The following is a 24,033-nucleotide window of genomic DNA, read 5'->3' as shown; positions in this document are numbered from 1 at the left end:
TAGTTGTCTTTAACACCCCTGCACAAGTTTTCCTTTCTCACCCTGAAACTGTTCTCTTCAGGAGACTGTCCTGACCACCCACAGTGTTTCAGATTGGCATCAGAAGCCCACCCTTGGCTCAGTAGACTGCCATCATTTATCCATCTTGCTTCTGTCCCTCAACCCTCAGTCCTTTCCTCACGTCCTATTCACTTAATTATCTCACTGCTTACCTCTCCTTTCCAGTGCTGTAGACCTTGGCTTAGAATGCCTCATCACTCCCAGGCTGCTCAATTTTCTCTATTCTCCATTAAAACAAACAAACAAAAAACAAAAAACAAAAAAAAAACAACTTCCCGGAAGGCTGGGGGGCTCAGTTGGTTAAGCCTCTGCCTTTGGCTCAGGTCACGATCCCAGGGTACTGGGATTGAGCCCCACGTGGGGCTCCCTGCTCAACTGGGAGCCTCCTTCTCCCTCTCCCTCTCCTTCTGCCCCTCCCCCCTGCTCGCACTCTCCCTCTCTCTCACTCTCAAATCAATAAAATCTTTTTTAAAAATTAAACTCTTCCAGGAAGTCTTTATAATTAAAAGAAGTTTTATCCCATACTGACACATATTTCCATGACTTTTCCTTCGATTTTTACTTATATAGACACAATGCTTATATTGCCCCATTTATTGATTTACATGCCTATTCAGAATTTATATTATTTTGTGCATACTTTATACATTTTAGAATGCGCACTATCTGTCCCTGACTATTCAGGTTGGGATTTTCTTTTATTCCTTTAGAAAGCACCTATGCACACCACCATATCTAGATAGACCCTAAATATATAATTATCTACTGACTGAAATACACTCTCAAATTAAATAGAAAGAATCAGGCCTCTGCATGAGGAGGAACTCGCCCCTCAGGGCTTCCCGACAGGATTGGCTCATTAGAGCTGCTGTTTCAGGACGAGGCAAGCACTGTCCATATCTGTGACCCTGAAACCTTGTCATTTAGAGTCAGCTCATCCTGCTGGACCCATTTTCTGTACTGCCAGCAGGGAGGAGAAGCCATAAGTGGAAAATGAAAACTCTCAGAGACAGTTACCAAAAGGCATCTCCTTAAAAGCTGGATGCTGTATTTGGGGAGTTAGAGAATCGGGAGCAAGCAACATCAAGTATTTCAGCAGTGATGGTATTAGTCCTTTACAGATATAATGTGGGGGCTCATCTTGCTCCCCCATCCAAATAAAAAGAGGAACCAATGGAAGTCAAGATAAAGAGAATTTACTGTTGATTTTCATTTCAAATCAAATTCCAAGGGAACTACCTGGGAGAGCCTGGATAGGAGAAAATAGAGCCAAACTCAGTTCTAGATTCTGAAGCAAAACTGGGCTTGGAGGCTCAGAGAATACTCCCTCTGGCATTGCTCTTGTTTTTTCTAGTTTCTCCCAAGTTCCGAACACCTTTAAAACCCCAAGCCCCTATTTGGAAGTCAGAATTCACAATTCAAAGACAGAAATGGATTTTTCAAGTTCCTTTTGAAACCTCCTCTTCTCTCTTTCCTTGAGCCCTTTGAACTTTTCTCTGGTTTATTAGTAGTAAGTGGAATGTCCCCCAAACAAGAGAATAGGTGATGAAACCTTGTTGTAACATCTTTCCTTTTAATGGTTTTCTACCTGGATCACACGCAGTTTGAAAAGCTGAAGGGTTAGAAAGCAATGTTGCTGCCACATCAAATTTTCACACATAAAATCTTCAGAGAACTTCCTATCAATAGGAAGGATTACAAAGACATTTCACCACATCTGAAGTGGCCCATCTAGAGGCAAGAGAGCAGAGTGTCCCGTAAGTCTGAGAATCCATACTGTCTGTAGCTGCCTCCGCGCACCTGATGGCCAGTGAGTACCCTGGGATGGGAGTGTGTCCTTCCAGCGCACACATCTCTTACCACACGCAGCTGCGTGCCAGATGAACGGGCTGCTGCTAAGGGGGCTACAGAAATTGGGGAGGAGCCCTTCACCTCCTGACTTCACACCCCACATTTTTTAACCTTTTCGGTATTTGGGAGATGTACAACATGAACAGGAAGGTGGGTACAGGAAACAGGAAAATGTCAACTGGATTACTCTCCTGATTTTATATTACGGTTTCACACAAAGACACACACAGGTTAATCCTCTCAGTCTCCCTAAGAGATTAGACCAAGAACCAATACTTCTGTTTTACAAACACTAATGAAGGGATTGTTACCTGCCCAGCAGCCCACAGAGGAGGCTGACTTAAACAGACAGGAATGTCAGCCAGGAGCTCTCTGATGCCTGCCTTTGAAAGCCAAGGGCTGCAACAGTCTAGCTACCAGGAAACCTGAATTTAACAGAATAGGAAATCTTAGATAAAGAAAGTTTCTCTTTGCATTTTAAGATCTCCTCTCTATCTTTTGGAAAATAAAAGTGCTATTGTGAAGTAGAATGCATGTACAGAAGAATGTGCAAAACAAATGTATAGCATAACAGATATTATAAGGCAAACGTGCACGTAACCACCACGAGGACCACAAGCCAGAGCACTGCCAACATCCCATGGAGTTCTTTTCTCTCGAAATGGAGGAGTCCCACAATGGACCTCTTTTCAAAGTCTGGGGCTAACAGCCTCCTAAGCTTCCCAACTTTGATTTTTTCCCTTCCTCTCTGCAGTTCATCTCCTCAAGAGGTTTGTAAAGTAACTACCCGTATCTATGCGCATTGAACTAGTGACCCGTTTAATTTTAATAAAACAAGTTTTTAAGGGTTTGAAACTGTAAAAAATAGAAACAACCAAGAAAATGATTTCTCATGCACTGAAAATATCAGCATATTCTTTTTCAAAATGCCAGGATGTGAGGGACTTGGCTTCCAGTGAGAATGCCAAGATGTACAACCACATCTGCTCTCATAAGAGACACGTGCTGAAACAAGTATTTGCAATTTCAGTAAAAACAGCACAAACTATTGCTGTCCAGTAAGGTTTTCCCAGCTTCAAAGGCTGTAATATACTAAAACCAAAAAATATAGAATATGGATGTTTTAAAACTTAGAATCTTAATTAAGATTCTGACCTTCAATATTGGGTGCACAATCTCTTTAGAACTGATATCTGAGGGCAAATATCATCATAAGGACATAAATTCTAGACAGAAAGTGAAGGTAAAGGAAAGTTTCAGTTGCTTTAGGGTAAAGCCATTTTATCTTTATCTCCTCCTTGCTGCCTAAACGGTGTCTTATTATTAGAAGCTGTTCTATAAATGTTGATTGAAGCCATTTTTGTATGAATAATTTCAGAAAAAGAATACAGAATCATGCTTATTTAGTTTTGATGTGTTTCGTGGCTTCTAAATTATACTCAAAATGTGGAGAAAATAAAGCTTAGGATTTCAAAAGAAATTCTTATACACAATATACAACTCAGGAATACAAGGAAGCTTGTTAGGAAAACATGCTTGTTTCCAGTCTTCTTTTTCACTTTTGTTTCCTCCAGGAGGTATGGAATGCAGTTTGAAGGAAGATTCACAAAGAGTTACAAGACAGGAGGAAAGCTCTTTCAGGGGAAAGCAAAGAGCAAAAAGAAGGAAAGAAAGGAAAGAAAGGAAAGAAAGAAAAGAAAGGAAGGAAGGAAGGAAGGAAGGAAGGAAGAAAGAAAGAAAGAAAGAAAGAAAGAAAGAAAGAAAGAAAGAAAGAAAGAAAGAAAGAAAGAAAAAAAAAAAAAAAAAAAGAAAGCAGAGGCTATGTCTTTGTTCCTATTTCTCCCCGTTAGGCGATCAAGGGCAAACACAAGGCTTGCTGCAGAGCCTGAATTCTTGCATCGCGCCACCTAGTGGCCTAGGCTGCGAAATTGTTTTTATTTTGCCAACAGCCGAAAAATTGGAAATTCCAAAATTGTGAACAGATTTGACAAATCAGGGGAATGGGATAGGCTGGTGATGGGTAGTAAGGAGGGCACGTATTTCATGGTGCACTGGGTGTTATACGCAACTAATGAATCATGGAACTTTACATCAAAAACCAGGGATGTACTGTATGGTGACTAACATAATACAATAAAAAAATATTATTATTAAAAAAAATAAAATAAAATTTTCAAATTTTTCTAAAAAAAAGATTTGACAAATCGTTACTCATATTTATGAGAGAGTATAAATGCCAACTGACAAGTCATTTGGATAGATTTCACTTCAAAGGGTACGTATTAAGGGTATTAATAATGGCTGTGTCTTTGCCCCTGCACGTAAGTTTCCTGATAAGACCTAAGTGTCTGGTGAGGAAGCCCTGCTCACATCTGGCCACTCTGAAACAAACATTTATAATTTCTGCAAAAACAAAACAAATTATTTCTGTCTAATAAAATTCTCCCACCTTCAAAGGCTGTAATACATTAAAACCAAAAATAGATGTTTCAAAATTTAGAAGCTTGATTAATATTTTGACCTTCAACGTAGGATCCACAAGCTCTTTAGAACCAAGGCTTGAGGGTAAATATCTTCACAAGGAGATAATGAATCAAATCATGGCTGTGCCCAAGGGAGGGCTGGAAAGAAAGGTGGAGGCAGCTTTCTCATGGGCACCCTACTATTTTTCTTTAAAGAAGCAAGTTTGAAGAAAATTAAGAACTGGTTTCAACTTTCTTTCCAAGTTAAGATGAAGCAAAGGTTGAAGACTGTGGCTTTTTTCTTAGCCAAACTTTTCATTCCTCTGCATGTTGCTAAAAATCAGACCTGGCAGCCACTCCCTTTTAGCATACAAAGGCCCCAAACTAGACATGGGTGCCAATGATTTCAAGAGGGACATGGGAAGAAAGAAGAGGAAATCATGAACAATGATAAAGAGGCTTCTCCTCTCGCTTTCATAAAATAATACCCGCAGCTATTTCCAGACAGACCCTCAGCCAATAACACCCTCTAGAGGAAAGCTGTGAGAAGACCTAGTGGGCTGCCCAGCCTATGGCAGCAGATCCCAAAGGAACCAGACTGAATGGGAATCGATTTGGCAAAACAGCGAAGACAGGGAAGTTCTGTTCTTTGGCCCTAGTTTCTTGCTTCCTATCATAAGAACTGACTGAGCAGCTAAACAGAAGCCATTGAGCAGAATGTGGCTGTGAAAGGGCAAAGGCCGGGCACACAGGCCAGTGATGGATCTATTCTAAGTTGGTTAGGAGGGTGGGGAGGTCACTGACTGGGTAGTGAGTTGGACTAGGTGACCTCTGAGGACCCCATGACTGGATGACCTCTGGATTCCCCACATTCCCTTCACTTAGAATCATATGTAAACAGGAATAATCTTCCCCAAAAATCTGGGTAAACTGAGACCACCCTAGAGTGCTTAGCATGAATGAATGATAACATATGGTTTTGTAAATGGAAGAATGGAAAGGGGCAAGCAGAGAAAATGAGAAGTCTAAGAGTGAATGTTATAAAAAGTGTGTGTGTGTATGTGTGTGTGTCTGTGTGTGTACACAGTACATATACACTAATGCTGTGCAATTAAATTGCAAAAGAAACAATCCCTTTCCTTTTCTTGAAGTTAGTTGGATAGACATTTACCCCTGCTTAAAATTCCAAATAGCAGTAGTGTAGCCCTGGTGGTATTCAGACACTAACAAGGAAACTCCAGCAGTGCTGTGGAAGCGTCAGGCCCCAGGAGGTCAGGGGGCTCCACATACCTGTTTTGGTCAAAGGAATGGAGAAGAGTTGCTGCAGAAGCTTGTTTTCTGACATTCTCAGGACCACAACCACATCAGCAGGAAGAGTGTCTCTGTTTTTCTCAAGAACCCCAGAAGCATCATATAATACCTGCAACATGAACAGCAAATAGCAAACTAGCCAATATCATCCATTGCTGGCAACACTGGCAAGCTGTCTGAGGTCAGTCATTCATCGACCAGTGTAGAGAATTCATTTTGACATAGCCATGCTTCTAAATCCAGACCATGAGATAAGGAGGAAAAAACTGTAATTTCTGACACGCCAATTTATCTTAACTTCTTGTTCAGGTGCTCTTTAAAGAGAAGAGGCACATCAAAGATATATCATGTGAGGATAACAATGAAAATAGATTGGGCAGTATATATTGGCCACTATGTGTAAAGTACCTGTCCTATAAGGTAAATGTTATTACTATCTCCATTTTACTGGTGGGCAAACAGAGACTTGGTGAGAAGCTGAATGATATGCTTATGGTCACACATCTCACAATTGGCAGGCAGGCCTTCCAAACCCAGGCAGTTTGGGCTCCCTACTCATAACCACCATACTGTCGTTGCTCCCCAAGGTACTCACAGCACTCAGGAATGCAGAGCCATTTTTAGTTCTCACAACAGAAGGGATCCAGGTCAGAAAATTTTTAAGGAACACTCCAGAGAAATAATGAATTCAGGAAAGGACAGTGAGCCCAGAAAGAAAACAATCCTCCCCCCCCCCTTTAAAATCAAGAAAGGAGAAGAGAGAGAAAGGGAAGATGGGTGAATAGGAAATCGGTGTAAAAGGACAGAGAGACAGAAAGGGAGGTGCAAGGACAGGAGGACAGGAATGGGGGGGCGGGGCTCAGGGTAGATGCGGGTATCCCAGACGTGAAGGACATTAATATATGGTCAGATATTAGTGCTAAGGTGAATGAAGTATTTAAGGGTAAAAATTGGGTTGCAATTTCTAACAAAGATCCAAAATAGATACTATACACTATGCAGAGAGAAAAACAATCCTCTTTACTTATATTAGAATTGCCTTTCAACCAATCTCCAGTCAGATAAAATTAATTTCAATACCATGATATGAATATAAAAAATAATTTCAATAAATCTTAAATCAACAAAAGAATCCAAAATGCCTTTTGTTGAACTCCTACCCCTTTTTGGACCCAGGTCCTCAGCAGACCCCACCAGAACCAATTAACCACAATTCCAATGACTTCTTTGAGAGTAACCTGAGCCATGAGTTGTTGGCTGCAGAACCAGAGAATTTCCTACATTAGTCACTACTCTGCTTCAGGAGCTTGAAATGAGGCATAAGTTACGAAAGGTGGAAATTTCAGTTAGTGTTATAAAAGCTTAACATCTGGATGATGACGTGAATTTTTTCCCTTTTTATCTAGACATTTTTGGTGCCCTGCAGACACATATAGTTAAAGTGCTAAAAACCGAGCCCCACTGTGATATTAACCCTCCTCTGTTATCTACACATTTCCAAATGACTTCAGAATGTGCACATTCACGGCTAAACACTGTGAATGCTATCCTACGTCTTCCCTCTGGAAAGCTGTCACTTCTAGGCCAAAGCTCAGGTGAGAAGCAGATGGCAGCGCCACAGCCACCCCAGCAAGAAATGGCTTTTTTGCTAGGGGCGACTTTTCTCTGAGCGGCACCACTGAGAAAGTTTGGGAATTATGATTAGGTGTTCACAAAGAATTAAAAGGAGAAGGAAATCTGCAATCAAGCTTGTGAGCAGCACAGACAGGGTAATATGGACACTTACCCCTCGTCAAATTCAGGTTTCCTGACATACACTTGCCTTACCTTCCCAGCATAGTGCAGAATGCCGAAGCACAGCTCCACTCCTTTAGGCCTCCAGAAGTATTTGCTTCGTAGATTATCTTCAAATTTATCTGTGTGGATTGTCATGTTTAAAAGTTACAATGAGAACTGCTGGCTCCATTAGCCAGGTGCTCCTTGAGCCAGGAGTGACCCAGAATAAGAGATATTCAGGGCAGCCTGATATTATCATTGTATGTACAACAGTGGAGAAAAATGCCCTGTTGACATGGGCTTATAATCAAGTCTTTATTTAGTTGTTTCATGTTGTCTTTAGTGTCAGGCTATGCCCTAAGATCTCTTGTTCTAAGAACTCCTAGCATAGACACTGATAACACCAAAACTCTGGCCAATTAGCTTTAGAACCACGAAGATATCCCATGGAAGGCAAACAACCCTGGTATAAACTTATTGTGGCAACTTCTGATAACTTTATAGGTAAAAGGAAACCACTAAGGGTGACAATTTCAACTCCTAGAAGGGAATCTCTCCCACCAATCAGTTTCCTATCTGGGGAAAAGGCTTGAAACTTTCTGTTCTTCCCTCAATAAACAATTTTTTCTACTGTAACTGATGGCCTACTCTGTGTGAGGGACTGTGCTAGTACTAAAGGGATGCAAAGACTGGGGCTTTGTTGCCCTAAATATCTCACAATCTAAGTGAGGGATGAGATCATGTGCAACACCAACGATTAGAGAAGAATGTCAAGAGGAACAGGAATAGAGTGTAGAGGGCCTTTAATGTCTTATTGGCATCCTATAGACAACAGTAACCAAATGAAAAGTTGGCTTTAGAAAGACTAAATTAGCTAGGATGTTTAGGGTAGAGGGGATAAGTATGAACCTAGAATCCAGAAGACCAGAAGGGTCTTCTATACAAAACTGGACTAGACATGGATGGGGTCCAAGTAAAGATATGAGAGAAGGGTATGAAAAGGAGGGGAAGCAAGTACTGGTTATAGGAAATAATGGAGATGAATGTATAAAAATGATACTGGCAGCAACAGGAAAGTGAGGAGGGCTTGGTGATGGGTTTGCTTTAAGACACAAATCTATCAGGGCATTTGGTAAAGATTTCAACTCACTAAAAACAGGGTCTGCACTTGCATAACCTACCAGGAGGGCAGAATAGCAAGTAAAAATAAATACCAATGAACTAAGTTCTCTCCTGAGTGTATTATGCCTTTTCCAAGAGACACTTACCAACCAGGGTCTGATCAGTTGCTTGGGGAAATCGACTTTCCTCATCCAAGAGCGCAAGCAGTCCCAGGGGTTTCTGGAGGAACATGTCCAGGAGTGGGCGATTGTCCTCATATACCACGGGTGTAGCATCAATGCCTTCATTCTGATATTCCATCTGGAGGGAAACAGATTGTGAGTCTCCCCAGCCTGAAACTGGCCTAGGTAGCAGCAGGCTGCTTCGGCATGCACTTTCTGTGTCTGGCAACACTGACGGTATGAGGAAAACAGGTAGTTTGATATGTGTAGTAAAAAACTCTTCTGCAGGGGTGCCTGGGTGGCTCAGTCATTAAGCGTCTGCCTTCGGCTCGGGTCATAATCCCAGGGTCCTGGGATCGAGCCCCGCATCAGGCTCTCTGCTCGGTGGGAAGCCTGCTTCTCCCTCTCACGCTCCCCTTGCCTGTGTTCCCTCTCTCGCTGTCTCTGTCAAATAAATAAATAAAATCTTAAAAAAAAAAAACATTTCTGCATATCCCACTGTTGAAGCTTTGGGTGTAAGTCTGACCTACAGGCAGCCTGTGGCAGACAGCTGAAGCAGCAAAAGAAGGGACAGTGCTGTCTCCCAAACACCAACTCAGTAAGTCATAATTTAGAAACCGGCATGGAATTGAAGGGAAGCTGAAAAAAATTATTTTGGTGATAAATACAGCTTAAGCCAGGAAGCAAGCAGCCTTCTATCTTCTACAAAGGATTCTGCAAAGGGAATCATCTCAAACTGTAAAACTAGAAAACTCCAGATTTCCCAGGGAAATAAATGCAAGGACCCTTGAGTGAAAGGAGGTTGAGTTTTGTGCAGGGTAGGAGGGGAGAGGAGGGCAATATAGATTTATCCAGTGCTACTGATAAAACCAACACTGATATTTTTACTCCATGTCTGTGTTTATGTAATCACTGTACAGTGTGTGTGTCTTCCCTTCTAAAACAAAGGGCTCAGTCAGAATGTTTCATTGTTGCACTACTTCATATAGGATAGAGTCTTGGGGCTGCGGAAAGAATTAGGGTGGAGGGGAAGGTCTCCTAGCCTTTGGGCAATGAGCTCACACTCCGTTTTATTTACCATAAAAATCATAAGGGAAAGACTTCCATTTGGAGAAAACCAAGAACATCGCCTACTCCTCCCTGGAGATATCCCCCCTCCCAAGTTACTGTGGGATCTGGTGTGCAGGGGGCAGGAGGTGGGCATGGCCTGTTTGGGAGTTAAGAACAAGAACCTGTGCCCTGAATTCAAGATCATCCTGTGTCATTTTGGATACAATCATAGATGCTTTTAGTCAAATAAAGTAGACGAGAACATAGTATTTGGGACAGTGTGCATGAAATAGTTTGGAAGCAACATTTAAATAACTGGCCTGTCACCAGCTCCACTCAAGAAAGGAAATGTAACTTTCCACAGAAATCAAGACTTTTTCTCCAGCTAAATTTAGGCTTTTTGACAGGACTGTCTCACCACTGGTTTTTCCTTAGAATCTTTTACCTGTTAGCCTAACAGGGTTTCTGCTTCGAATTGTGGGCAGCTTGGAGACACCTTCCCCATCACGTTTAATTACTTCAGAGTTCACTATTACCTGCTCAAGAGCGAAAACGTGCTGGTTGAAATAGTACTGGATTTGCTCATTGGCAATGTTTATGCAGAGCTGTTCAAAAGAATTTCTTCGAAAGTTCTCAAATCCAAAAATATCCAAGATGCCCACGTTCATACCATCATCTGCACTACTGCATGAGAGAGAAGAAAAAAGCCTTTTAGGGGAGGAAATATTCATCTCAAGATGATGAAAATATATGTGCCCACGTGTTTACCAACATATGCACCCATTACCGAAAGCGGCCTTCAGCTGCCTCTAAGGGAAGAAACAGTTTGTGTCTTAACCCATTCATTCCTTCAGTCTTTCATCAGTATTTCCAACTTCTTTTCTTTTTTAAGCAGTAGAATCCTTTAAATTCTCACTCAGAATCTCCATATAAAGAGAGATTAGAGAGGAACCACTTTGTTTAGAAGAGGCTAGAACTGCTGCCCATTCATTCTTCCACCTTCCCAACCATTAGGCTTAATTGGAAGAATACTCTTTAGAATTTGATGCTGTCAATTCTTCCACAATATAGAAACCACTAATGCTTAGGAAAGAAAAGCTAGTAGTAGCAGCAGCACTAATATTGTAAGATACGGAGTTTTAAAACTTTTCATGAAATGTCTCATTCTAAAAACAACCCTATGAGGAGGATATTATTACCCTCATTTTACAGAGGAGAAAACTGTGACTTAGAATATGGGGGCTGATCAAGCCGTAGAGCTGAAATGCAAACTGTGCCCAGCTCCCAGACAAGCCTGTTCTCTTAAACACTACACTATAATAGCTCTGTCAGTCATGTGCCTCTTCCATTCTCCTGGATCCCATTCTCCTTTTAAAGGAAAAGACCTGAGAGCTTCACTAAAGAAAACTCAGGAGAGGACCAAACACTTCCTCTTGCAAATTCTGAGAGACTACAGGGCCGCTCACAGCTCTCCCAAGGCCTCTGCTTCCCGAGGGAACTTGCCATATGTTTTTGTCTGGCTGCAGGAGTGTATTGATGCGATTGACAATCCAACTGAAGAGCCTCCCATACAGGGCTTTGGACATGGCATCTCGGACATCCGCAGCCCTGTCGACAGTATTGGCTCGGACGATGGTCTCACCACGGGTGACCACACAGCGTGAGATAAGGGCCTCTTGGAGTTCTTCGGGGCTGATGCAGAGAACGGAGGCAGCTGCAATAAAGGGTAAGGATGACACCAGAGAAGGTAGACATCTCTCCGTCTGTCCGTCCATCCGTCCAGCCAGGCAGCCAGCCAGCCAGGCAGCCAGCCAGCCAGCCAGCCAGCATTGACTCAACAACTACAATGTGCCAGGCTCTGCCTAGGCACTTCAGATGCAAAAGTAAATAAGCCAGGTTCCTAACCCCAAGAAGTATCCAGACAGACACAGTATCTCCCAAGCGGTTCTGAAAGCTCTTCACAGGTGTTTGATGAGAAAAAGTGGAGGAGATGGTCTTTGGTCAAATAGCTGGCAACTACATTCAAGAGTCATGAAGCACATTAGTTTATTAAAGGCAGTAAAAGATGCTGTAGTTTAACACAAAGGGTGTTTATCTAAATCACTTTTTTTTCTAACTCCAGATTCTCATTCCTTGGGTCACCATTACCTACAGAACTTTAAAAATAAATAAATGAAGATGCTGATTCAGTGGATTCAGACAGGGATCTACCTCTTGTATTTTTTTCAAAAAACTGTAGATGATTTCAAAAGCAGCCAGTGTTGACACCACTGCCAAAAGTTACCTGCTATGGAATTCTTTTCGGCACAGCACTTATTTGCAGCTTATGAAAAGAATACAGATGTTCTCTAGAAGACATCCTTTGGGAAATCCTAGTTAGCGAAAACACCCAGAGCCAGAACAGGGACCAGCAAAAGCCACACTATATTTTACAGCATCTCGAGAAACTATCAAAGTGAAAGAAACATGCATTTTGGCCACACAGTGCACAGACATTAAACAATTACCATTTTCCAAAGCATCAGCATTGGGCACCTCACTTTTATCAGTTTGATGTTGAGAGGAAATAGCTGCAAATTCAATGTTTCCAATATTCAAAATCCCAGCCAAAATTCTGTACACTGAGTGCACCTCCTGAAAAGGACAGCAAGAACCATGTTTGGTCATGTCAATCAAACCAACAAACCACTAGCACTGCTAGCTGTCCACCAAAGTCCAATATCCCCCCTTTCCTGGGCACAAGAATAAATTTCCAAACCTCCCTTGCAGTTAAGCAGTGGAACTCAGTTCTCAACAAAGGAGCAAGTAGAATGATGTGCACGACTTTGGAGCCCAGCCCTACAGAAGCAAGCATGCCTGCTCCATGCTTTCTTTCCCATTATTGCTGGCTGGACCTCCCAACAATCCAGCGTCAACTACACAGTTGACTAGGATTCCTGAGACCAATGACTGCATGGAACAAAGTTGTTCTGCAACATGAACCTCTTCCTTTGAAATGCTTCCATAAGAGAGAACTGATCTTCTTTGTTCTTTAAGCCACTTTTAGCCATTTATCCTAATACCAGGTCCCAAATTCAGGTATGTTCTTTCTTCAAAATAAGAGCAATGTATCCTTAACCATTTTTGAATATAGCTTTTATGAAATAGTTATAGGGCATTCACTGATGGTTCACTGAATATTTTGAAGTTAAATAATGGAGTATATAATTATGAATGAGGTTAGGAAATATTCTGCCTCACTAGAAATTATCTGTGATATTGTGACATAATAAAAACATGTACTTGGTCTTCATAACAATTTCTGGCACAAGGGCTAAACAACCCATGGAATTATGAGTAACAGGTGTTAAAGGAGTATCCTCTGTTATTCATAATAAGCCCTGCAACCATAACTGAGTTTATGCCAATAAGGTAACTCATGGGTAATGGGGCCGGTTGCTACAAAGACCACACATGTGATTAAAGGGTTGGAACTTTTAGCTGAACCCTGGACTTCCAGGGAGGGGAGAAGGGCTAGAGATCGAGTTAATCACCAACTAACAATAATTTAATCATTTATGCCTATGTAATGGAGCCTCCATTAAAATCTCTAATTGATGAGGTTCAGAACACTTTCAGGCTGTGAGAAGTGGTGAGAGGAGGTGGTACCCCCTTTCCCATTACCTTGCCCTATGCATCTCTTCCATTTGGCTGTTCCTGAGTTGTATCCTTTATGATGAACCGGTATTGCTAAGTAAACTGTTTTCCCAAGTGTTTTGAGTCCTTCTATCCAATTATTAAACTCAAGTTTGGAGTCCTGGGACCCTAAACCTCCCATTTTATAGCCACTTGGTCAGTAGGTGAACCCTAGGACTTGCAATTAGTGTCTGAAGTGGGGCAGTGTTGTGGAACTGAGCCCCTAACTTGTGTGATCTGATGTTAACTCCAGGTAGACAGTATTAGAAGTAAACCGAATTGTAGGAAAACTGGTTGGTGTGAGGGGAAAAAAACTCCATGCATTTGATGTCAGAAATATTGTGAATAAATACAGATTATCTAAGTCCTGTTTTTATACTGAAAGTTAAATACATAAGTAGCATTAACGGTAAAAAAAAATGAAGTGTATTTATTTATTTAAACATATGCATTTCCTGTAGGGGAGACAAACATACCCCCAGGAAATTTCTGCATTTTATGCTTATAGATAGAGAAAGGTACTTCCACAAAATATACTCAGGTGAGAAACTTGATTTAGTACTATACATAGCAGCAAACTAATAGGAACTGTCATTAGACCATTGATAAAGCATTGTTCCCAAAGTGAGCCTTCCTCTGAACATTATTCAGTAAGGCCAACAACTGAACACAGACTGTAATAGTGACATCTGCTGGACACCTGATAATGCTACAAAGACAAATGAGGATTTTAAATCAGGCTTCTACTATAGATAAATACTGTTCTTCAAACTTCTAAATCAAAGGCTAGATGTCATGTTTTTGATGTCAAAAATCACTGTTTTAATCACACAACTTAAGACTGGCTAAGGAGAACATCTACCAAATGGGTTTTCTGGGACTAGTCTGGATTTAACATGACAGACCTCATTACCTTGATCAATACAATGTGAGGCTTGGAAATGCAACAAGCAAGCAACTTCCCAGAGGGTAAACAGAGACTCTACAGCAGTGAGTTCTAGATCTGTTATTTCTATGTCCAGTTATTTCAAAAAGTTACCGAAACTCACAATACGCTTAGGAAAAAAAAATGTATTTCCTCTAATTAACACACACGCGCGCGCCTATGTGACAGTACAAGCCACGAAACCTCCCAAAATAGGGCTTCCAGGCATTTCACCACTAGGGGGATCATCCGCAAAGGAAATGGCAATTCTCCTCTGGTTGTTTCTCTGGCAATAATGCTCAGACATTTCCTCTTTTAAAAAAGGAAATTACCCATGACCTTCAGTGAAAACCTTGGGGTTCAAACACTGTGAATGACTGAAGCTAATGGTAGGCTGGGTCTCCTTCCTTGGGCTAGAAAGGGGAACTTGAGAAGGGTATCCAATACTGACCTCATTATGGAGGGATCAGATTTAGAGTGATTTTTATGCTATATTTCTAGGCTATTCCACTTGACTCCTTTAGTCCTACCCTTGCATTATTAATTAGCTCTTTCCTTTCTGGCCTAGGAACTGACATCCACCCTTACGTCCAAGTCAAAACATCACCCATATACAGTCATGGTAGAAGACAAACAGTAGCATGTTCATCTGTGGGATTACACCTCTCCACCCCCCACCCCGAACTTCTGGAGCAAGTCTCTTCTTTTCTCCCTACAGCTAGCCAGAGGATTTTCACCTTCCTCACTTTGCTCATTTCCTCTTGCCTGATCTTATGAAGCCTTTCCTGGTATCCCTGCCTTTGCTACCAAATCTTGCTATGATGCTCTATCTTTTTATTTCTTATGTTTCCAACTTCCTATGTGATAAAACAAAATAACCTCATTCAGGACAGGAAATATTATCAAGAAGATTAACGACTCCTCCAGCTGGTTTCCCAATTCATTGTTGATGAGTATGAATTCGTTTTCACCACCTATCAGCATTGTGGGGAAGAAAGAGCCTTTCTCCATCAACATCCCAAGCGGGATGAATGGTCTTTGCTTCTTTCTTTTTCTCAGAAGACACCCCTTTCAATGATGTAGGTATTCTCTCAATAAAGTTGAGGCTAAGCAGAAAATTGAAAAGGACCTTGGTTCTCTGTTGGCTTGCAGCTGATTAAGGAAGTTGCTCCTAGCTTAGTTCACAGGCATCTTATGGTAGCTGTTTCCCTGGTACCTTCCTAGGAATTGACTTGCCCTCTCAGTATCTCTTTACCTTGTTTCCTTTTCCTAAGACTCTAATTTTTACCAGTTCTGCCCTAAGCACCACATTAGACCCAATTAAAGGATCTTTTTTTTTTTTTTAAAGATTTTATTTATTTATTCGACAGAGATAGAGACAGCCAGTGAGAGAGAGGGAACACAAGCAGGGGGAGTGGGAGAGGAAGAAGCAGGCTCATAGCAGAAGAGCCTGATGTGGGGCTCGATCCCATAACGCCGGGATCACGCCCTGAGCCGAAGGCAGACGCTTAACCGCTGTGCCACCCAGGCGCCCCCCAATTAAAGGATCTTCTGCCTTATGGGCTCTATCCCAACACCTTTCTTCAGTTCCGTTTTCAGAGGCTCACAATATTTGTATCTTGAAATCCAATGATTGGTTTAAAAATATTTGGGGGGTATATCAATCATACATTAATAAAGTAGTATAAAAAAAAGTCAATGGTAAGTGCTATTGTCTGTCATTAAGACATTGGAAATCCCCAATTTACATTTTAACATATAATCCTTCAGTCTCTCTTCAGCAATACTCTCCAATAATTCATAATCTATCTTGAAGAAAGGGAAAAAATTTTGCCCTAATCTCAAAGCCTTCTTCCTAACCTCTTTATCAAGGGATCTGCAGTAAATATCCAATGTTGACCATAATGCAGATAATCTGCCGAAAATGTTTTCATGTAGTATTAAATATAAATGTTATGATAATTCATATACCAGTAAGACAAGCATAATATTAAACAAAAATAATATGGTTTGACTCAAAAAATAGGACTCCAAAAGCCTGGATCTTCATAATAGGGTTTTAGGTATATCCCACTCACGCCTCACCCCTGCCTAATCCCCTGCAAGGAACCATCATTGCTAGGGGAAGTCTCTTTCTACCAGGGAGGTTTCTTTACAATAAAGTCAGGGTCAAGTGTTCTTTCAGATACTTTTGGCTGGCATCCCAGAATTAAAATTCATGCTCCTTAGTCCACACTAAGATTTGCTGCTCATAAATTTTGTGATAGAAGTTTGGGAGAATCTGAAGAATACTATGAAGATTTCTGCAGGGAACTAATGACATTATAAGAAAGAAGGGTGACCATAATTTTGATTAAACTGACCAGTTCATTAAAGCTCTGTCTAGAAATGTCACTCAGATAAACTTAAGAAAAAGTTCTGATACATCAGCTATTTGGCATCTGCTCCCTGACTACATTCAACTGAATCTTTCTGAATTTAGTCAAACTACTTTGAGTTTATCAAGTGAATTGAGTGAATTCAGCAAAAACAGGTTGTCTATAGAGACACAAAGATATAACCAAAAAATTTAGGGTCAGAGAGATACGAGCCAGCCTTTTCCTTCCATTTCCAAGGTTGCTGACATAAGTTGGTTTATTTCCAATATGAATTAATATGGAACATGGTGAACATAAATGCATATACATATACTTACATTCTGGTTATCCATTTTACAGGCAGGCAGAAATTAAGTATGTTTACCACTTTTTGCATTTCTTTCTTTTCATATTTCTTCATTTCTACTTTTTTTCCACAAGGGTTACAGATGGCTTACTTCAAGGACATATACTTAGCATATTTAATTTGTTTTGTTTTTAATTTTGTTATCTTAAAACAGCATCTGTTTGATTATTATTTGCAATACATTTCTACTATTAGAACAGAGCCACTATATACCTTCTTTTAGAGATAGGACCAATCTCTTCACAGTATTCTATAACTATCTTTACACTCATCAAGGCAAAATATTTTTTGTAAAGATTTTATTTATTTTAGAGAAAGAGAATGTGCACGTGCACAGGCAGGATGAGGGGAGAAGGGGAGGGAGAGAATCTCAAGCAGACTCCACTCTGAGCAGGGAGCCTGGCATGGGGCTGGATCTCATGACCCTGAGATCATGACCTGAGCTAAACAAAGAGTCAGACACTTAACCGACTGAGCCACCCAGGCGCCCAGAAAGCAAAATATTATTAACCTTATGGCTAACTGCTCTATCTGTTCCTGTACCCTTTTAAGGTAGCATGCCCCTGAGCACTTTGGCATGACCCAGGTGACTTTAAATCGCTCTACTGCTATCTCCACCATGCTTGGACTCTTCTGGTGATGCATCTTGATAATAACCAGCTCCATAAATTAATAACTTATGGTCCTTTAATAAGGCTGGAACCTGTTTAATTGCTCTCCTCTAAGGAGCCAAGGGAAATATAGTTCTGTTTTTATCTGACCTTTGGGATTTTCCACTGTCTGTCAGTCTAAAGTCAGTGGGAGGCCAAAAGAGAAAATTAACAGCTGGTTAGAAAAAAGGAAGGTATTATTATGACTAAAATCAGCCATGCTGGGGAGGGAAGGACTGGCCAAACTCATTAGATTACAGAAGCAATCCTTTACCCAGAGTGGCTGTCCCAGGGTAACTGCAGTGTCTTGTAATCTAATCCCTTAAGATTTAACACTCTCACCTACCTTCTAATCATTCACCACCTTTGTTGGAAAAGCAAAAGAATCTGTGTATTTTGCCAAATTGATGGCATGAAGCCCAGAAACTATGACATAAATGTATCACAGAATAATATTTGAACCTAGGGTTATAAATATCTTCTGTCACCCCTGGCATATATTTAATAGAGACAGCCTGTATCTGGTAAGATAAGAGTAGTATAGTACTTAGAGCTGGAGGTAATAATGTGCATCTGTGTACCACGGAGAAGGAAGTGACTGCAAGAAAGCTGAAAAGGTTTAAAGTAATTTGTTTTGGTGCACTAGGAGTTACTTGCATAAATATATTTCTGTGGCTGGGTGTAACCTACATAGCCCTGTACTTCTATGACACAATTCACTTTAATGGCTGGAACAATCCCAACTCAGAAAAGGGCAGTATTGTTTTGATGTTTGTTATCATAGCTGTAGTGAACTGATGACAATGGTAACAATTTGCAGGCATGAAGCACGTACAACAGTACTTCTAATTTAATATTCACCTGTGCAGCTTGTTAAAAATCAGATTCGGGTTCAGCCATTCTTTTTTTTTTTTTTTTAAGATTTTATTTATTTATTTGACAGAGAGAGACAGCCAGCGAGAGAGGGAACACAAGCAGGGGGAGTGGGAGAGGAAGAAGCAGGCTCCCAGTGGAGGAGCCTGATGTGGGGCTCAATCCCAGAATGCTGGGATCACGCCCTGAGCCGAAGGCAGATGCTTAACAACTGCGCCACCCAGGCGCCCCCGGGTTCAGCCATTCTTAGATGGACCTGAGAGTCTACAAGTCTGTATTTCTTTCTTTTTTTTTTTTTTTTTTTTAGAGAGAGAGGGCAGAAGGAGAGAAAATCTTTTTTTTTTTTTTTATTAATAATGATTTTTTATTATATTATGTTAGTCACCATATAGTACATCCCCGGTTTTCGATGTAAGGCTCGATGATTCATTAGTTGTGTATAACACCCAGTGCACCATGCAATATGTGCCCTCCTTACTACCCATCACCGGTCTATCCCATTCCCCCACCCCCCTCCCCTCTGTAGCCCTCAGTTTGTTTCTCATAGAGAAGGAGAGAAAATCTTAAGCTGAGCGTGGAGCCCAGTGTGGGACTCGATCCCACAACCCTGAGATCACGACCTGGGCCAAAATCAAGAGTCAGACATTTAACTGACTGAGCCACCCAGGTGCTGCCCCCTCCCTTTTTTTTTTTTTTTTTTTTTTTTTTTTTGAGTCTGCGGTTTTAGTTTTGTTTTGTTTCGTTTTAAGATTTATTTATTTGTTTGAGAGAGAGAGTGCATGCAGGACAGGGACGGCCAGAGGGAGAGAGTGAATCTCAAGCAAACTCCCTGCTGAGTGTGCAGCCCAACTTGGGGCTTGATTTCATGACCTTAAGATCATGACCAGAGTCGAAATCAAAAGTTGGACACTTAACCAACTGAGCCACCCAGGTGCCCTACAGAGTCTGCATTTCTAACAAGCTCCGAGGAGATGACAATATCTCTGGTCTTCCGATCATACTTTGAGGAGCAAGAACTTATACATGATCAGATGACAGGTGAAAAGAAAGTATCCTCCTCCAAGTTAGAACATTCACATCTTCACTCACATTGATCCAAGAATATGAACACTTGAGTTTTTCTCTTGACAATCACTTACCTTGTCAGTGAACCCTATAATCCTGAAGCAATGCTGAATTGCTTCAAATTGTCTTCTGTAAGAGTCCTTGGAAGTTATGTCATGTATCACCCTTCCAGTTTCATCAGCTATATACCTAAATGGAGTATGACCAAATACAATGAGCACTGACTTGGCAAATAGCACCCTGAATACCCTGGCATCACTGGGCTCCTTCTTCGCCAGGGCATTTCCCTTTCAGTCTAATAGTGAAGTGGAATAATGGAGTGCATGGCTGAGTAAAATGGATGCAGTTAAGTTTCTGAACTTTCTCGAAAATGAAAATGGTGAGATGTAGTTCCTGCCATCTCATCCCGGGTATTTCAACTTAAGAGACTATCAGTGTCCAGTTAGGAAAAACAGTTCCATTTATTTCTAAGTTTTCTCAATTGCTAGTTACACATTCATTAAAAATCAACAACTAAAACCCCTGATACTTACCTAGGAGGCTTTTCCTCAGGAAGTCTGAACTCAGAAAGTTTCTTTTGGTGATAAAGACCAGCATAGATGTAGTAAAATATGTGAAAATTTTTCTCTCCCCTGAAAAAAGGGGGGGGGATATTATTAATAACATATTTTGCTTCCCCACTTCAAGTAATTTACACCATTTCCGTTCTGTGAAAAATATTATCCTGTAGAAAATCTGCATTTTCAAATATGCAAATTAAATAGGCCACATCCCAATTATAGAATAGGAATAGTGATAGGATCAGTATAGTAATTGTCACAGTGTCACATTATTAAACACACTTATCTTTAGGCAGAAGGAAGTTTTGGAGAATGGAACATTCATATGTAACAGGTCAGGTTACACATGTTTAGAGATCTTTCTAGTACAGCCCAAATGACTATGCAGCTGTGCCACTTGCTGTTTGTAGTCCTTGTTGCTTAAGAGACAGTGATATCCAGCTTAGAGAGATATCAGCCAATCTCCCTATTTTACTGGAGCCCCAGATAGGAAGTGGTTCTCCAGTTCTATGGCAAGTTAGGAAGCAGAACTGGTCCCAGAACTGAGGTCTCCACTCTTTCAAACCTGCATTCTTTCAAATCGGCATGCACCAGTCCCCTGGTCTCCCGCTGTCCACCCTCTTTTAGGCCATCGTGGCCAAGGTCCTTTCAGATATGTGCTACTCTAAGTGTGGTCTATGGACTGCTGTCAGTGTACATGTCTAGACATTTTATAGCACGTGACATTGCCATGACATCCAAGGATATAATAATTTTTTGGATAATTCATTTTCATTATGTTTTACAAGGTATTAGTTCACAATGGATTGAGAATTTTTTAAACTGGTCCTTCAGCATAGACAGTTTGAAAAGCCCTGCACTGGATCCCTTTCCTTCCTCTGGAGGACAGTCTCTTCTGTTGATACACCTAGGATTTGGCCAATCCTCATCTTGGCCAACTTAGCTCTTTGGAAATCTTCTTTCTACTTCTTGTTCCCTTCTGTGACATGGGCCCCATTCTTTTTTTTGGTTTCTCCTGGGTATCCTGGTCTTTCTTTGGTCATTTATCCGTATAGGTTTTCTGGTGTATTCTTATTCCTGCTCTGTTTTCTAGATGCCTCTGCCTGCCATTTCTCACTCATTTGTTCCCTCAACTAATAAGTTTACCAAGTGCCAGTCATGGTGGGCACTGCACCAGGTGCCAGGGATACAGGACTAAGAGATTTCATGCCTTCTGGAGATTTCCTTCTAGTGACGGAGTTAGAGGAAACAAGGAAACTTGTGATGAGGGCTTTGAAACAAACAAAAGGCTGAGATGATGAATAATGTTGGGGGATGAGGGCTACTTGTGTCAAGTCAGAAGAAGTAAGAGTCCTTGGAAGTTATAATAAGAAATATTATAGCCAAATACTGAAATATGAGAAGGGACTGGAAGGAGCTACAGAAATAACACTTAAGCCAAACACTGAAATATGAGAAGGGACTGGAAGGAGCTACAGAAAGAAGGGGAAAGAGCATTCCAAAGACAGGGAGCAACATATACACAAGGGCTCTGAGCATGATACCACATACAACCCTCCCCCAAAGAAAAATGCTAGTGAGAAGGGGATGGGCAGGTAGGCAGGGCCAACCCACACCAAGCCATTAGGCCATAATGAGGACTTTGTTGATTAGGCAATTAGAATTCTTTGAAGTGTTTTAAACTGGAGCCAACATAGACTGTAAGTGTATGACATCAGTAGATACATATTGAAAAAAGTACATTCTAGCTGCAGGTTGAAGACGAGACTGTAAGAAGCCAAGATGGATACAGAGAGACCAACTAGGAAGTCCAGGTGAGAAAGCAAGTGACTTGGATAGGTGGCGATGATAGTGATGTTGGAGAACAAGGGTAAGCTTAAAGATCTATTTGGAGGAAAAACTAAAAGAACATCCTGAGAGAATGAATGAAGGTGGTGAGGGAAAGTGATCTGGAGTCTGCCTCGGTACCTAACTTGGGCATCTAAGGGATGATGACACTAGTCACAGAGATGGTAAAGCCTTTTTAGGGCTTTATCAATCAGTATGCCTGGTACAAATATCACTTATTTTTTTAACTCTGATAAATGTGCAGGCTTCAGCTGACCCATCTTGGTCTTGTTGTCTTACAGTTTTTTTGCAGATATTTCTAGTTCTCAATTCTTCTGAACATTGCCGACCAATATCCACCCCTAGCATAAATTCAATTTAATTTTCGCCCCTGTATCTATCAGGCTTGGTTAGGTTTTGTTGCAATAATAAACATCCCAAAGATCTTAGTGGCCTAACTCAACAAAAGGTTACTTCTTGCTCGGAGTACATGTCTACTGTAGGCTAGCAAAGGGAAGGGGGGTGTGCTCATCATAGTCACTCATGGGCCCAGGCTGATGCAGTAGCCACCATCTTGCACTTTGCCAGAGGGTCTTGCCATTAAATGCTCATTTGCCAGAACTGGTCATATGACCACAACCAACCCCAGGATACATGTGCCCAGAAGGGAGCAGATGAGAAAGGTTAGGTGAACAGGACCTGCACAAGCCTCATTTTCTCCCCTTATCCAATATCTTCAGTCTATTTTACCTCATCACTACTATCATATTGAATAAATTTAATAATCATAATGTTATGGTATATTAGATACCCATTATGTTTCAGATTCTATGTTTGGTATAAATCACATATCTCATTTGATTCTCATAACAGTCCTGAATGGGTGACTTTATTGTGCCCTTTTTGCATATAAAGAAAATAAGGTATGAGGGTATTATATTAAGTGGCATATATGATAAGTGACACAGCTGTGATTGGAAACCTCTTCATATTATATTTGTAAAAGACCACTTTTCGTACAAATACATGCATACATACAAATACACAGAAAACTGTATTTTCCATTCTGTCAGAGGTAGCTCCATAAACTTTAAAACCACCCTAATTTGGGGAGAAAGAAGCAAGAGACTTCATAAAAATTAATCAAGAAGCCACAGGGAAGCTAAAATAGCTCTCATTCTGTCTTTTTGTTTATTTGTTTAATTTGCATGCTAGCCCCTATTTTGTGAGGAAACTGCAAACATATGACAGAGGAGGACGCTTGAGTTCTGATCCCGAAACAAGTGCTCTGGAATCTCCTTGCACAGCTCTCAGGTTCACTGACTTCTCTCCACTGCTACTAGCTTAGCCCAGGCCAACATCCTGTCTCACAGGGATCTACCAACAGAAAGCCTCCTAACGGTCTCAACACGATCCCTACTGCATCTCCTCCAATCCATTTTCCCCACTGAAGCCAGAGCAATCATTTGAAATGCAACTTGGGTTTTGTGACTCCTCTGCTTGAAAACACTAAATGGCTTCCTACTGCCTTTGTCTGTTTGGGTTTGTTTTTTGTTTTTTTTTTTTTTTAATATTTTATTTATTTGACAGAGAACATGAGCAGGGGGAGCAGCAGAGGGAAGGGGAGAAGCAGGTTCCCCGCTGAGCAGGGAGCCCAATGCAGGGCTCAATCCCAGGACCCTGGGATCATGATCGGAGCTGAAGGCAGATGCTTAACCGACTGAGCCACCCATGCACCCCCCTACTGCCTTTAGAATAAGGTTCAAAAATCCCCAGCCTGGTTCCAAAGCCCTGCATGATCTGGTCTCAGGCTTATCTTGGCCTATCTCCCTCACTGGGAGAAGCACCACCTTGCTGGCCAACTCTTAGTGATCCTCAGGTCTCAGATTAACTGTCTCATACACAGGGAGCCCCTCTCTTCTTGGACTAGGTTGTGTGCCC

At 41.2% G+C, this 24,033-nt stretch overlaps 1 protein-coding gene across 2 annotated transcripts in view; it reads right to left on the bottom strand.

Annotated features, from left to right (window-relative positions):
* Positions 1-24,033, bottom strand: part of MYO3B (myosin IIIB) — a 367,772-nt gene that overhangs the window by 188,727 nt on the left and 155,012 nt on the right. For both annotated transcript variants that reach the window (XM_044380159.3, XM_057318508.1), the window contains exons 14-21: positions 20,239-20,337; positions 19,780-19,894; positions 12,301-12,427; positions 11,297-11,507; positions 10,330-10,477; positions 8,729-8,882; positions 7,512-7,600; positions 5,664-5,793 (exon numbers count right to left, since the gene is read on the bottom strand). In XM_044380159.3, the coding sequence (XP_044236094.3) occupies positions 5,664-5,793; positions 7,512-7,600; positions 8,729-8,882; positions 10,330-10,477; positions 11,297-11,507; positions 12,301-12,427; positions 19,780-19,894; positions 20,239-20,337 (1,073 nt within the window). The remainder of the gene's footprint in view (positions 1-5,663; positions 5,794-7,511; positions 7,601-8,728; positions 8,883-10,329; positions 10,478-11,296; positions 11,508-12,300; positions 12,428-19,779; positions 19,895-20,238; positions 20,338-24,033) is intronic.

This window comes from Ursus arctos, unplaced genomic scaffold (assembly GCF_023065955.2).
Source record: "Ursus arctos isolate Adak ecotype North America unplaced genomic scaffold, UrsArc2.0 scaffold_1, whole genome shotgun sequence".
Taxonomy (NCBI): domain Eukaryota; kingdom Metazoa; phylum Chordata; class Mammalia; order Carnivora; family Ursidae; genus Ursus; species Ursus arctos.
This window is presented reverse-complemented; position numbering and strand designations above follow the sequence as displayed.